The sequence below is a fragment of the Rhagoletis zephyria genome, unplaced genomic scaffold (assembly GCF_001687245.7).
Source record: "Rhagoletis zephyria isolate East Lansing unplaced genomic scaffold, Rhagoletis_zephyria_1.1 Rzeph_scaffold_00638, whole genome shotgun sequence".
In the NCBI taxonomy this organism is placed as follows: domain Eukaryota; kingdom Metazoa; phylum Arthropoda; class Insecta; order Diptera; family Tephritidae; genus Rhagoletis; species Rhagoletis zephyria.
This window is the reverse complement of record NW_016157722.1, coordinates 80,284-95,944: the sequence shown is the minus strand read 5'-3', so window position 1 is coordinate 95,944 and position 15,661 is coordinate 80,284. Positions and strand designations below refer to the sequence as shown.

Genomic DNA, 15,661 nt, shown 5'->3' with positions numbered 1-15,661 from the left:
TTATTTGCAAATTCATCGCAGCTACATATGAATGAATTTAATGTATATTAACTTCCGTTATCTTCCTGTACCTCTTTTGGAACGAAGTGGTACAGTTATTTTTTCTTTTTAATTTTACAGCCCTTAAATCATGTTAGGAACGAATCAAAATGTAGTTGTTGCAGAGTTGTTCACCACATTTCAAAACAAAAAAAAATGTCTGCAATATATGCTACTTTGAAAAGCGACGCACAGTGTGGCAATTGAACTTTTTTCGTGACAAATTCTAATATCTCGAAAACGAGCACAGCTAGCGAAAAAAATCGAAAGCGTTTTAAGGCTTTGAACAAAAACGTTTCCTTGACCCTTGCGAACCAACCTTGTTGGTAAAGCTAAGGTATCGCCAAATTTTTTGGAAGTCATTTTGGGGTCGCTGCTTCAAAAAGTTTGAAAACCACTGCACTCAACATTTATTCGAGCTTTTAAAGTTTACGACATTCAACAATACGACACCATTGTGAATACCCCAACTGGATATTTAGTTGTTGTTTACGTTTGCTGTTAAGCAATACAGAATAAATGAAGATGTTTTGGTGTTTGTGCGCCGTAGGGCAACAAGTAAATTGGTGTTTCTGTGTTGTTACGTACACCTTAACATACTCGTATGTACTTAAATGCATACGTTTACAGTTGGACGAGATAGTAAAAGCGCATCTTCTTGCTCTTCTTGCGAGGAAATTAATTTTCTCTTCTTTACGTGCTTCTTAATATTGCTTCAAAGCAACTTAATTATCAGTCATGAGGTAATTTTAATTACAAGCAATGTACTGTGTTTCATACATACTTACATATGTATGCACAAATGATGACACCTCATGCCAAGGAAAATGTACATATGTATGTAAGTTATTCCTGGAATTCTAGTTTTAATTTCTGCCGTTGGCCCTTTCGTTTTGTTTGTCGGCACTGTTGCATTGTCTTCCCGAAGATGCCGAAGCTAAATATCTATATATTTAGTTTAGACTTCCAACTTTCTAACAGGATCAAGGAAATATCTGATTCTACTTGAGGAGCTGACTTGGAAGCCAGACAGTGAAGAAAGACCGAGGAAGGTATCAATTGCATTATGAAACCATTGTTGAGTCTTTTTTTGATTTACGCAGCGCTTTTCGGGTGGAATTTACTAGAGAAAGCCACATTAGCTAAGCAACTAGAACGTATACAACGGCCTACCTTAATCGGTACTAGCGGGTGCTGGGAACCACCCCTGCAGTGGCGTTTAACGTCAAGCTTAACCAGATACCTATTCACATTGCACACGGATCTACCGCAGCCAAGCTACTATCAGGCTATGAGAAACCGAGTAGTTCACAGACTTGAAGACTGCACACTTCAGAGTTCTGGAGGGTTACGATATCATCCCCAATAGCATAGATTACTTCGTCTTACATTTAATCAAGGGAGAGTCGGAGAGACTGTAGGAAGGAAGCAATGCTGCAGTTTCGTCAGGACGCGGTAGTTGCCATTAAAGAAGGAGTGGATTTACAACCGAAGAGTATGGCGTCAGTTAGGGAAATAAGCTTATAATACAACTGTTAGGACCTTGAATGCAATAGTGCACTCGAAACTGTCAGGGAAACTCTGACCTCACGCTCAATTGTGTGGGTGTACTTTCTTATTAAGTTCATTTGGATTCAGGACCACAGGGACATTGTCGAAACTGCGAGTCCGACGAGTTGGCAAGGCAAGGTACCTCTGAAATGTTATCGCCGGGCAGCTAGACCCATTAGCGCACACAAGGGGTGGGTTTTGGGGTTCAAACCCCCTCCTAAAGCTAATAACCTTAAATGCAAACTGTATGTTAAAGCTTAGAACCCAGCTCTCAAGAAAAGTCACAAGAAGTATTTTTAACCGACTTCCAAAAAAGGAGGAGGTTATCAGTTCGTCGGAATATTTTTTTATTTTTATTTATTTTTTTTTATGTATGTTACCGCATAACTTTGGACCACGTCAACCGATTTCGATAATTATTTTTGCATCGGAAAGGTAGTATCTCAGAGGTGGTCCGATACTAATCTGGTTAAGATCCCATCAGTTTATCATGATATATATATATATATATTTTATATGAGAGTTGAAATCGGTTTTTTTTTTTGCTAAAAATTACTTGTTTTTTATTATTTTTTGCTTGAGAAATAAATCTCCTTTTGCTGTAAATTTTCTTGAAGAAACAAATATGCGGGCATTTTTTTCTTGAGAGCTGCAAACAGATTTAAGAAATTTTGACAAAGGATTTAAGAAGTTTCTTGTGCGTCATTTTATATGAAGTTTTCGCTTTTCTTGAGAGCTATTAAAAGTTTAAAAATCACCATCTCCATCGAAAACCAGCAGCGGGATTCCAGCATTTGCTATAGCTGATTTTGATCGCCAAAAATCTCCAAAAGCAACATTTAGTTACATACCCCTCATGCTGCCAGATTTTGTTGATTACACATTACAGTTATTACTTTTCGATTCAGTATACTTTTAGGTCCACTGCTTTTCATTTAGAGAATTTTGGTGACGAAAATCTAGCATAGTGACCAGAAATCGAGGAAAATGATCGTTAAATTTCTTTTTAAAATTTTTTTTATTACTTTTGAAAGTTGGGCGCATCTTATTTTTATAGAAAATTTATTAAACAAGTAATTTTTAAGCAAAAAAAATTTAGGAATAGCGTTAATTTTTTCATTATCCAATGATCAGATCTAAACGAAATTACGGGACGACCGTTGAGGTACCATCTTTCCGAAAAAAAAAAAAAAACAGAAATTGAAATCGGTTCACGTGGTCCAAAGTTACGCGATAGCATATATAAGTCGGTTTAAAATGTTTGAGTTCTTTGTTAATTTTAAGTAAATATAGTACAATTTATGAAACTTTAAAAGGTTTATTTATTTTTTATATACTGTACATAAAACTTGCATAAATGTATTTTAAAGAGCCTATTATCTGAAGCGAATTTTCAGAAGTATAAACCCCTCCCAAAATATATTCCTGTGTGCGCCCCTGGCTAGACCCTTTTGGCCTACGGTTAATAGGGGCCGTCGAAGGAGCCACTTACGCTTGTTGGTGGGGATTCGAAGAGGTAATCTGACGCAGCTGCCGTAAGAATGATGATTGATGGTGGAACTACCTCAACACTTTAATTTCATTAGGCTACCCAGACTTTGCCGGTTAAGATTTAAATATTTTGGCTTGAATTTCATACTTACTTCATGCAAGTAAATAAATATGATACACGCACTTAGGTGTGCCCATTTTTATATATATTTTTTTTTTTTTGTTGCATATGTACGTACATTCGACTGCACCGGAGCAAAAAAATTGCGCTGTGTGATTGTGAATCTATATTAATTTTGCAAGGCAATTTTTCGTCATATCTTCAGCATTCAAAATTTTTTTCTTTCAAAGTTCAATTGCCTCAAATACTCCGTTCTAGTACTTACCCAACAGATCTCAAAACACCTTAAAATAAATAAATTACAACTCCGAAAGTCTTTAAGCTTTGAATTGAAGGATGTTTATTTTTGCCGAACGTAGATGCCGTCCTTTTCAATTTTTTCTTTATATTTTCCACATTTACAGTCGGATCTCAAAGTATAATATTTCGGTGTTCTTGCTGCAAGGAGACAATTTCTATTGTTTCAAAATTTCCTCAAGTACTGCTTCTAGTACTTACCCACCAGATCTCAGTTCTACGAACGAGAGGGTTTGCGGCGAACTTTTTTATTTGCGTGTAAAGTGATCAGGTCTAATGCATGTATGTATGTATGTATGTATGTCTAGCGTAGGTGTCTTTTGATGTCTCTTTACTGTCTTGCATATGTAAGTTAATTACAATGATACATAGAATTGACATATTTGCTTAAGCATACAATTTGTAAGATGAAGTACACGTAAACACCTACATGGATATTCATAAAATTAAATGTAGTATTTAAAAAGTATAACATGAAATAACTTGGTAGATGCATACCTTTTTTGGTTTGGCTTAAGCTGCCGGATAAAGAGGAATTGCCTTGAGTTGGTGAATTTTGATTGAATCATCATTTACTTTCACCCGGTTATGAAATTTATAAAACTTGTAATAATATTTATGTATTTTCAAGCCACTGTGTGTATGTGCGCTACTATTCCGCAGGACCTGGGTTCAAGCCCGGTTTAACCTGGGTTAAATAAGTAAACAAAAAATAAAAAATAAAAACAAACATTTTATTTTTAATAGCGGGCGCCCCGAGTAGCAAGAAAATTTGCGGCCTCATTGGCTATGTGAATGTCCCAAACCATTCATTATGGATCCCGTTGCCAAATGCACAGACGAAATGCTACCCAAGTCATACTTATGCCCAATTCTGACGAAGTTCGGCACCGCTGCTAGCCTCAGACAAATGCTGGAGGGGGAACCCACCAGCAAATCGAGTAGCACAGCATCTATCCACTTCGTCCCTGATGGAAACATTATGCCGAAGTGTTCCTTCAAGAGAAGCAAAGGACAGATGTACTCAGATCTTTCGCGAATTTTTGGGTTGTTGAAAGAGTGGAGGATACATCCATGTCCGTACATACGTTCTTTCAACAGATTTAATTGCCACAAGCTCAAGGCACTCTGTGTAACATTTTTTTACAAAGAGATCAATCGGTGGCATTTTAATGACCTTTGTACCCTTCCTAACATTGTGTGTTTGTAGCTCGCCTCTTCGGCTTTCCACCAAACCAGCGAACCTTAGGCAATTACCGCCTTGCACATCCATTTCATAAGTTCAGGACGTAGACTCCACTTCTTACTTAGCATTTTCATGCAAGAATACAGGGCACTATTGGCCTCTTTAACTCAGGGTTCTGTGCTCATCATATTGGTTAATTTCAGTGTTTAGTTTCAGTAACATGGGTAGGATAAAATTACGAATCTTTCTCTTTGTAGTTAATAACATAAGTTGGGCCTTTGTGGGGTTTACGTTGAGCCCGCAACGCACTCAATGGCTTTAGAGGAAACTGGAAATATCTGCTTCCCAAGCGGCATCACGCCAGACCATGAGTGCAGTGTGTCCCATCTGGGGAAATCACAGCAATCTAACCTAAGCCAATTCTATACTAACTCACTAACACACTTTCTCACTAATTGATTCAAATTGCATTGAATAACTCAATTATTTGTAACGCAAGTAACGCTAACAAAAAGGCTTTACGTTCATTGATCCCCATCACATGCCAACTCGCCCACAAATTAGTAAAAAATTTACCGAAAATATAGCCAAGCTTGTTCGCTAATGACCCAAAGGATGGCTGGTTGGTTGGCCGCCACCGACACCCACAACATATTTGTAATCCTATGCAACTCTGCCACTTACACACGCTCACACACAAGTGCTACTAGGTAGTCGGCACATTAAATTGAATTTATTTACAAAATTCAGCAGCTGACAGCATTTTAATTGTGCACATCAATTCAAAGTCACTCTGCTGTGCACCGTATTAGCTACTTAGTTACTGCTGCACCTGCTGCCTCACTTTCCAGCCATCCATGCGCGCGTCCTTCGTTGTCGGTGTGGCAGCCACACTGCGTGCAGCCTTGATTACTTAATTAAATGCCAACAATCACGGTGCATTAAGTCGACGAGACGAGTCGCGTCGCATCGCATCGCATCGCTGTGGAGTAGGGCACCTTTGAGTAGGGCGTGTGGCAGCTAAACAATACAAAAACAACAACAGCACTAGCTATGAAAATAACAAATAATGCCTAAAATTGCACATTGGCTTTGGTGCTGGAAATAAGTAAGTAAGCATTTGAACACCGGCTACAACAGCAACATCAGCAGTGACTACAGCGCTGTGGCACCTTGTTGGCATTGTCGACGGCGTGGTGTGGCGGTGTGCACAGCGACTTTATGTACATATGTATGTATGTATGTATGTAGGTATTTATATGCACAACAACCGTATCAACTTTAATCAATCAGCAACAAAACACCGCGCATCGTATGCCACACGCTGCCAACAACAACAACACATATCGCAACACAAAGCATCAAATAACAATTGCTGCCACGAGGCATAGTTGCAACTATGGGCGGTGCATAATAGAGCAGAACGGCATGGTTATATGTTTGTGTGCGCATACATACTTATGTATGTATGTATGTTTATAAGTGTATGGTGGAGTGCAATTTTTTCCACAAATGTGCGTGTGTATGCGCTCGCGTTGCGTGGGTAACTGGATATCGCCTGGCAGCCACACCAGATCACCATTGTTGCCAACAATAAATTATGCCACAACAAGCCAGCAATTGCAGCGATTTCACAGCACTTACGGCTGTAGCAGCAAAAAAAAAAAAAACAAAAACAATAGCAGTAAAAAAACGCCTACACCAATAAAAACAATAACGTGGTTATATGTGGCAGGCATGCAGCCATAATGCCGCCAACTGCAACTAGTTGCCACCAACCAGCCAGTATGTGGCATGCGGCATGCGGTATGCGGTATGTGGCAAACTGCTGTGAAATGCGAGTATCACGCCGCAGCCATAAAAAGTTCAAAGCAGTCAAAATGTTACGCCAACACATTGGCACTTATGTTACCAGCTCGGTGGCGGTAACAGTAAAGGTGGCAACGCGGGCGCCAGCGCCGACCGACACCAAGACCGAGACCCTCGGCTAGAGCGGGTGTTGCTGTTTGCCGCATAACGATAGTACCAACTAATGTTTATAAGCTTGCCACAAAACGACATAGTAACTATGTATGTATATATATATATATATTTACCTAGTACTTATTATTGTTATGTTTATTTTGGTTGTTGTTGCACACTGCCATTGAATTTGTTGTACTCTTTTCTTTTGGCTGTTGGCAGTAGGTGTATGCTGCAACAAGCCATTTAGCAACATTATTTTGCATTGCACTCAACTTGAGTGCAGTGAAGTTTGCTTGCATGTCTCTTCGTTCGGGCGTGTGTGCATGTATGTATGTATGTATGTGGATTGCCATGGAAAATTGAAATGAATCGGTTTAAATTCTATAGCAATTTTAACGTATTCATTTGCTCAGTGAATGTGGCATGCAACGTGCGCTCCTTACACACACACACACACACACGCACACTCACTATTTTCCTGCTTGTTCCTCACTGCATTTTCCGTCACACTGCACACGTCTGCTCGCATTCACATAATCACCACTCCAGCCAGGAGCTGAAAACCTCAACTGCTTAGCTGCTACTACAACAACAACAACTACAACTACTACTACCACTACTAAGTAACTTCTTATTCACTTCACTGCAGTTTGCTTCAAAGTGGGTTAAGATCATTAAAATTCGTTGCAATTTCAAGCATTCAACATTTCGTTTGTTGTTCTTGTTTTTGCTGTCGTATTTATAAGTAGTTGCTGCTTAGTATGTTGGTGAATGTTGCAACAATGAAATACATACCAGCGCGCCAGGCTGGGTAGCGCTGGTTGTCGGCGAGGGGTATAGTGTGCTCACTTAAGTATGCACTCATTAAACTCAACGAGAATTCACTGCTTCACTGTCAGTTTGGCAAATTAGCTACGTAATGGTCGCATCTTAAAGCCACTTGTAATATTTCTGTACGTAGGTGCGTATACTTACATACATACATACATTCCAGCGAATACATTATAACTATGTAACTATTCTTCAATGCAAGTGGAAATACGAGAGTGGAAGCCAAACATTGGCATTGGGCATGATTTTTTTTACTTACTGAGTTCTTCAAAATATGTACTATGTTTTAGTGAAATTGGTGTAGTAAAGTAAATAAAATTGAGTTTCTCGACGTGATTAAGCTCCTTACTAAACAAGGACATATTTGAAAAAGGTGGACTCTTTTCCAGTAAATTAGGTTAAGCTGAAGTGACTGCCTTCATACAGTAAGAGAGACGCTAAGACTCAGAGAACCCGTTGTGGTAGATACCGTTTCAGGCGCTCATTTCGTATTCGTCCACCCACCTGGAAATACATTCAACCAATATTTTAAGCTAATGATGATATGGGCGTCTTCACAGCTTTAGTGATCTATGCTTTCAATTTCTTTCTCAGCACGGCTGCTGCGGCAGAGGTCAATGGCTGAAAGGCTCATTCCAGTAGCACGTTTTTCTATTTAGCAGTAACTGGTTACAAAACCCGGTTATAAACCAATCAAAAAACCGGCTACCTACCTAATCTCAGTGCATTCTGGACGAATGTGTGGCTCCTTTTCGATATCGAAAGAAATTGGTGGAGTGCGGATTTCACAGATCTGATCTTATAAGGCAAGAGACCTACAGTTTAACGCGGACCTCGAACCGCGATTTTATTTTAATAAGAAACCGCTTTCCATGGCAAAAATACACTCGGAGGTTTGCCATTGCCTGCCGAGTGGCGACCGCTGTTAGAAATAATTTTCCGTTTATTTTGTTTTTGTTGTTAGTCGGAAACTGGTCTCGATCCCAGGCCCAGCGCACTTCTAACCACTACAGCACAGCGGCCGCCTTATATATTACTGTTAGATATAAAGCGTAACGCATTTTTTAATCTGGGGAAATTATCTCTTAGCTAACTGCTAGAAGGAGCCTTGGAACAGGAACATAGAGGCTCGGTTCTTCGGTAAAACAAGGGAAGTGAGTATTTACTAGAATCAATGGAACTATCGACAGTATTGATGCAATTAAATTTTGGCCACCGCCAATGTTTCTTTCGCCACTATCGACCGTTTTTCACTCCTCAATCACCCCAATTTTGTTCAAATTTTGTTTTAATTTGAATAGATCGAGAATATCGATGGTTGTGCACATCCATTCTTTTCCGGCTCTACTAGAATCCGAGATGACGTCTACTCGCCATTTGGCTTCTGGATGTAATTGAGAGAAAGTGGATACTTGATAAAACCTTTAGTAAACAATAAACTAGTGTGCCCCAATATTATCGCAGAAATTTTTCCAGGAGATCCTCTGAGCGGTTCCTCCTTAAAAATCATTGATTTATATATAAGTGACATAGTAGTATACTGAACCAAGTTAGAGAGTTAATTGAAGATGATGAAATCTCAGGACGCTCTGTTCGGGCAGATTTCTTCAGAAATTGTTGTAAAAGTAAAAAACAAAAACAATTTGCTGAAATTGTTTGGCATCTTCTAAAATCGTTATGAACATACTGCATAATCATCTGGTTTTTAGGTAGATATTTAGTTACCGCAAAGACTACCAAACTAAAGTTTCCATGTCGGTTTAGAAACCTTCAAAGTTATCTTTCCAAACGCATAGGTAACTTTGTTGTCGCTCATTCCTTTAGTATCTAAGTTTTAATTGGTAAGAAGTAGTGCTGAAAAATCATCGATTATATTTTACTTTGTACTCATATATAACGGGTGATTTTTTTGAGGTTAGGATTTTCATGCATTAGTATTTGACAGATCACGTGGGATTTCAGACATGGTGTCAAAGAGAAAGATGCTCAGTATGCTTTGACATTTCATCATGAATAGACTTACTAACGAGCAACGCTTGCAAATCATTGAATTTTATTACCAAAATCAGTGTTCGGTTCGCTTTACGTCCGATTTATGGTCTACATAATCGACCAAGTGAGCAAACAATTAATGCGATTGTGACCAAGTTTCGCACTCAGTTTACTTTATTGGACATTAAACCAACCACACGAATGCGTACAGTGCGTACAGAAGAGAATATTGCGTCTGTTTCTGAGAGTGTTGCTGAAGACCGTGAAATGTCGATTCGTCGCCGTTCGCAGCAATTGGGTTTGCGAAACACATTTCGAACCGAACACTGATTTTGGTAATAAAATTCAATGATTTGCAAGCGTTGCTCGTTAGTAAGTCTATTCATGATGAAATGTCAAAGCATACTGAGCATCTTTCTCTTTGACACCATGTCTAAAATCCCACGTGATCTGTCAAATACTAATGCATGAAAATCCTAACCTCAAAAAAATCACCCGTTATAAAGTTCATTTTCCATTCATGTTAACCGCCATTGTTGCTCGATCCAGTATCTCCATATTTGCATAGTATTTTTACAAGCTCTTGAGAAGTCTTTGACTATTTGATCGCCCACCGTATGTAGACTTCCACCTACACGAAGTTCTTTTTTTAGGAATGCTGGTAGTATAAAATATTTAGTGACTAATTTGGACATTGTAAGATATCTGTATCTGGAGTGAAAATTCACCTTAATATCAAATAGAATTTCGACGAAAATACATATAAAAAAATACAAGAAAATTTTCTTTTATAAAAATAAGAAAAGTGCTATCTTAAATTAGCAAGTTTTATATTTCTCTTAAGACATATATACATATCCAAATCATTAAAATCTTTTATTCTCTTCCTCTTTTCAGATTCAACAACATAGCGCACAGCTCCAAAATGTGGAGCCCGCAAAAAGGTCCTACACGATTGTGGGACCTTAGGTTTAGTCATATATTTATTTTACCTTTAATGGTGAGTACAACAACAAATCCCTAACTCTTTTAAGTTAATTAAGAAATCGTACCACTAAAGCTCATTTTGTATCTTAACTCAATGGAATATTGTAATATTCTGAAAATTCAGTCAAGACCATTATTTTATCTAATCCCAGCGTTGCCAGACTAACTATCATAACTCAGACTTGCCTATTTACCAGGATAGTCGCATCTACTTACAAATAGTAACTGTGGAGCGATTCTGTTGATTCGACTGCGGATTTTTATGCAGAAAACGAACGCTACAAATATGTACCACATAACTATAAACAAAATGTAAAAAATATATAAAAAATTTTTGCATTATTCTTATAGTTAAGTGGTACATATTTTTAGGCTTCGATGATAATATCTTATCAGAAACTATAAAAGTATTTGTATGGCATACTGAGGGGGATATATGTATGTAGTACTGTGACTGCCCCAAGTATGACATTCTGGCAGCAATATGTATTTCCTTGCCTTTTCTCCCAAGTGCCTCCAGTTAAAAAAGAACTTCCTCTATGCCAAGAAAAGTGAGATGGATCAGAAAGTAATCGAAAAATCAAAAAAAAATGTAAAACATTGTTGGAGTTCTACCATTTTTAGTATAATTATGTTGGCTTGACAACTTTAACGCCATGGTGGACACAGAAGCCATATTTGGGCCAATAGCAGGAAAATTCAGCCTTTATAAACAGAAACCAGAAACAGTATCTGATGGATACCAACTGAGTTGTTTAAAGCCGTGGGAGGCTTTTTAGAATGAAGTTGAGCACAACCTTGAACTCCAAGTTGGGAAGACGCTCTTAGCGACATTGCAAACCAAACGAGGTTTTAGACAGGGCAACACACTTTCGTGTGACTTATTCAAGCTCATGTTAGAAGGGCGTAATGCGAGCTACGCATCTGAATCGCAGTGGCGCTGCACATACATACATATACAGTGACGAGCAAAACTGTAACATGATGTAACACTTTTTATTTCAGCCACCGCTATCTTTCAAAGTTCTAACGACTTTCATACTTTTGTTGTATATTCTTATTGGTACACCCCTACTCCCGCTCTCATAACGATTTGAAGTCAATCCAACAACAATAAAAAAACCTGGAGACNCGATGCTCCTGGCATATGCAGAGGACATTAACATCATTGGCCTCAATACCAGGGCCGTGTGCGCAGCATTTTCCTGCTTAGAGAAGGAGGCAGAAGAGGTCGGTGTAGTCGTGAACGAGGATAAGACAAAGTATTTTGGGATACGCATCACTGTTGGCAGTTAGAACTTTGTCTATCTATGATCCACCATAAACACCGTCAATGGTAGCAAAAATCATCTAACAAATGCTACTGCGGGATTCGGTAGACAATTGAAAGGCCAGCGTCTTTTCTCGACGGACAAAAAGCACGCTCCAACAATCTCCCAGCATGCCTAGGCTTTTGTGTGGCACAGAAATGTGGACGAAGTCGGCCAAGAAAAGAACACCTTGATAACTGTAGATAGAACTACCTATGTCCCGTTTAACGTGAGCGACAAGAAGAAGTGAACGAGCTTTTTAACGGTATTGGCAAAGGTGGGAGATAGTTGGCGAAATTGTTTGGTCTAAGCTCAAATGGACAAAAGTCTCTAGCTCCAAATAACAATAAGAAGAAGAAGAATAACTTAATAAAAGATATGAATAAAATCCAGAAATGCAGAAGTTTAGATCTCAGAAATTCGCAAGGAGTCTCAGCAATTTTAATTTTTTTCCGAGCCCCTATTGAGCAATTATAAAAATCAACGTTATTAAATAAGCCTCCAGGAGATGTGTATGTGAAAATATGTAAGAGCATATACTATTGCCTCAGAAGCAACAAAGGAATATGTAGGCAAAGCGTGTAGTTCAACTAATTGGTAGACATGCTGGCACCACTTAGTCTTCTCGCAACAATTTTATGGTAATAAGTTTGGTGGGATTCCACAAAATACAATCGCGACGTGACAACACCAATACAAACGCATATACCTAGGCGCGTTTTAGCATTAATATATTGTATCTACTAGAATGTAGTACTAACAGTATATCTAAATAAACTAAATAATTTCTACATATATGTATGTATGTATGTATGTGAGCATGGCACCAAAGTAGGCAAAATATTGCAGCGACATAACATAATAACAATATATTGCTACTTTTACTACTAAACACTCACTCACACACACACACACACACACAAACACAAATACACTTCCAATGCGAAAGTCCCCGAAGAACAGCTGAAGTAAATATCTTTACAACCAGCCGAAATGCAACCAGCCAGCCAGCCATCCAGCCAGCTAGCCAGCCAACCGACCGACCAACTAGGCATTTGCATGCAAACTCCAGCCACTCTTCAGGTTCAATTAAGCTAACGCAGTTGAAAATCCAGCAAATGATTGGCTTAATTCAGCCACCGCTAGCTGGCATTGATTGCTGCTACTACCGGCGACAATAAAGTCTGTCTGCTCTATTCGTTGTGTGTTGTTATTGTTGTTATTGCCAATGCGGTGCTCCATGAGTTGTATGTATGACAGCAATGAAGTGTGGAGCAGTGGCAGTGGCAGTGGCTTTGAAATGGCTGCAGCCTAACTGACTGGCTTGCTGGCTGGCTAGCTTGGTGACTGACTGACTGACTGGCTGACTTGTTGGTGCATTGGCCGGCACGATCCACCATTCATTGCCAACACATTTGTTGCCTGGATGTGCCTACTATGAGCCTTCCTTGCATCTGCGCAACGGAGTACAGAGTACATGGAATGTGTACGAGTGCGTGTGTTTACATACATATCCAGTATTTCCTGCTGCCAACATTTAAGTTGACATGAAATTGGCCAACATGCAAAGTGGCCAAGGCAAGTGTGTCGAGTATGTTAATTTGGCAATTTCATTATTTAGTTGCTCGTTCGCGCTCTCTCGCCCAACAACTTTGCGTCAACTATGCATTTACTGTTGATTTTGTTGTTTCTGCTGTTGTTGTTGCCTGGTGTTTTATTTGCTTTGCTTTGCTTTGCTTTTTTGGTTGCACAAATGCATGTTGCAGCAGCTGTGGCTGCATGCCATTTGCCATATGTGGATTTATTGCCGCTGCGTGTGCGCAAATATGCGAGTGAATGAGGCAGGAAAGAGCTTCATTGTAGCGAGCAGGAGGATAACGCTGTAAATCTATGCAATTGTGTTTTATTTCTTTATTTTTTATTTTTATTTTTTTGGTAATCTAAAATATTTATATATCTCTATTGAGCATTTCACGGGAGTTAATAATTCCATAGATAACTGAGAAATCGTTGTGGTCTGACCTTAATCTACATATCCCGTATTTAAGCCATTATGAACTCATTTCGCTTAGCTCCTATGTTTAGCCATTTGCAAAAGCCACAAATACGCCCTTTTCTTCGCATAGAAACAAACCGAACATCAAAACAACCAGCTTCGTTAAGAGGCTAAGAACTCATCAACAAATTTTAACCATTAAGTAGCTCTAACCTTTTTTGTCGTTCAGCGAAAAATTAATGTTATTGCTTTTAAAGCTTGAAAAAATAAAGTTTCAGCGCCAGCACTGTGTGTGGGTGTGCAAGTATACACAAGGCGAGTCCTGCGTATGCAGTCCGAAAGATGATTAATTTACACCATGTTAACTAATATAAACACACAAAACACCAACGCCTGACACGTATTTGAATAACTGGAGCAATGCACTGATGTCCGACGGCAGAGCTGACATTTTCAAGACAAAAAGTCGACTAACATTTTACGCTTTTCAATTAACAATTTTCTTTCAATAAATATTGGATTTTTTTACATATATAATATATGAATTCCAATTCCGGCCGCTGTCGTGTAGTGGTAAGCAGTGCGCGCTTCCACTCCGCAACGCTTGGGTTTAAGCCCTGGTCAAAGCAACATCGCAAAAATAGGAATATAGGAAAAATGGTTTTTCTTATCAGCGGTCGTCCCTCGGCAGGCAATGGCAAACCTCCGAGTGTATTTCTGCCATGAAAAACAGCTTCTCATAAAAATACAATCGCCGTTCGGAGTCGGCGTAAAACTGTAGGTCCCTCCGCTTTGTGTGACAACATCAAGGCGCTAATATATTATTATTATTATATGAATTCCAAAATAGTTGACGAAACCCTACCGCGTTAATAACAATAATATTATCGTGAACAACTGTCACTATCCGAATAATTTCGGTTAGTCGATAACGTTAACAGAAAGTGGCACATACTTTGGCAAACTTCGGGACATACTTCCGTATCTACTAAATTGACTTTGGACAACTTCAACATAGCACGCCTGTCATTCCTCGTTCTCGTTATCTGGCGTCAATTAAAAACACCGAGTGAAGCTGTCACCACCAGTGGTTTTCTGACCCTCTTTTCCCATCCCGGCGTCAAAGTCGTCAAGCGAGTTTTTATATCGTGAAGAGGCAGCGCTCAAAACTACGATCTGAAAGGTCCTAAAGGTCTTTGATCGTATCGGCTTTCTCTTCCCTCAGGCGTCGGAGCAAATAAGTGAGATGTTGAAAACCCTCGCTTTGATGTGTACTGTGGCGAAATGCTCGTTCGCCGGAGTTAAAAACAGTACTTGGCGACGAAGTCTCTCGCCTGTCACAAATCCAACACTGAATATGTGCTCATAATTATGACAATTGTAATAGAAGTCCACGTGTTTTTTTTTTTTTGTACAGCAGTGTTTCCGAGAACATTGAACTAGCCGGACAGAGGCACCTTCCTCATTAAGGCTAGTGAAACTTCAGGCGCAAGCTCACAAATCATAATCCTTTAAACGTCATCGTCGGCGGTCTCATCCTAGGCTTTATTTTACCTTGCTTTGAAAGGGGGTTTACTAAGGTCATTGCGTATCCTGACGACCTTCCTGCGGTTGGTTTCACAAAGATTACTTTGTACCCAGTCTAAGCTTTACAAATTGGTATACCAGAGCTACAGAAGTAAACGGATCACTCCATTTCTGCATTGATGATTGAAAACTAGAGAACGGGCATATGACTTACCAGTTGGAGCTGGAAAAATCATACCGCCTACCCGGCGTATTTCAAGCTGAAGCTGCATTCACAAAGTACGCGGTTGAACGCCTGACTCTGTCACATACATACAATTCAAAAACCATAGGGGTTTGTCGCACATCTCTAAACGAGATAGCTGAGC

The 15,661-nt window shown here is 39.2% G+C and overlaps 1 protein-coding gene across 2 annotated transcripts in view; it reads left to right on the top strand.

The window, feature by feature from the left end:
- Positions 1-15,661, top strand: part of m (zona pellucida domain-containing protein miniature) — a 67,212-nt gene that overhangs the window by 38,871 nt on the left and 12,680 nt on the right. Inside the window, exon 3 of one of the 2 annotated variants that reach the window (XM_017613274.1) lies at positions 10,371-10,473. In XM_017613274.1, the coding sequence (XP_017468763.1) occupies positions 10,399-10,473 (75 nt within the window). In that variant the 5' untranslated portion in view covers positions 10,371-10,398. Of the gene's footprint in view, positions 1-10,370; positions 10,474-15,661 lie in introns of those variants that run through there. The other variant, XM_017613275.1, reaches the window with a different exon arrangement.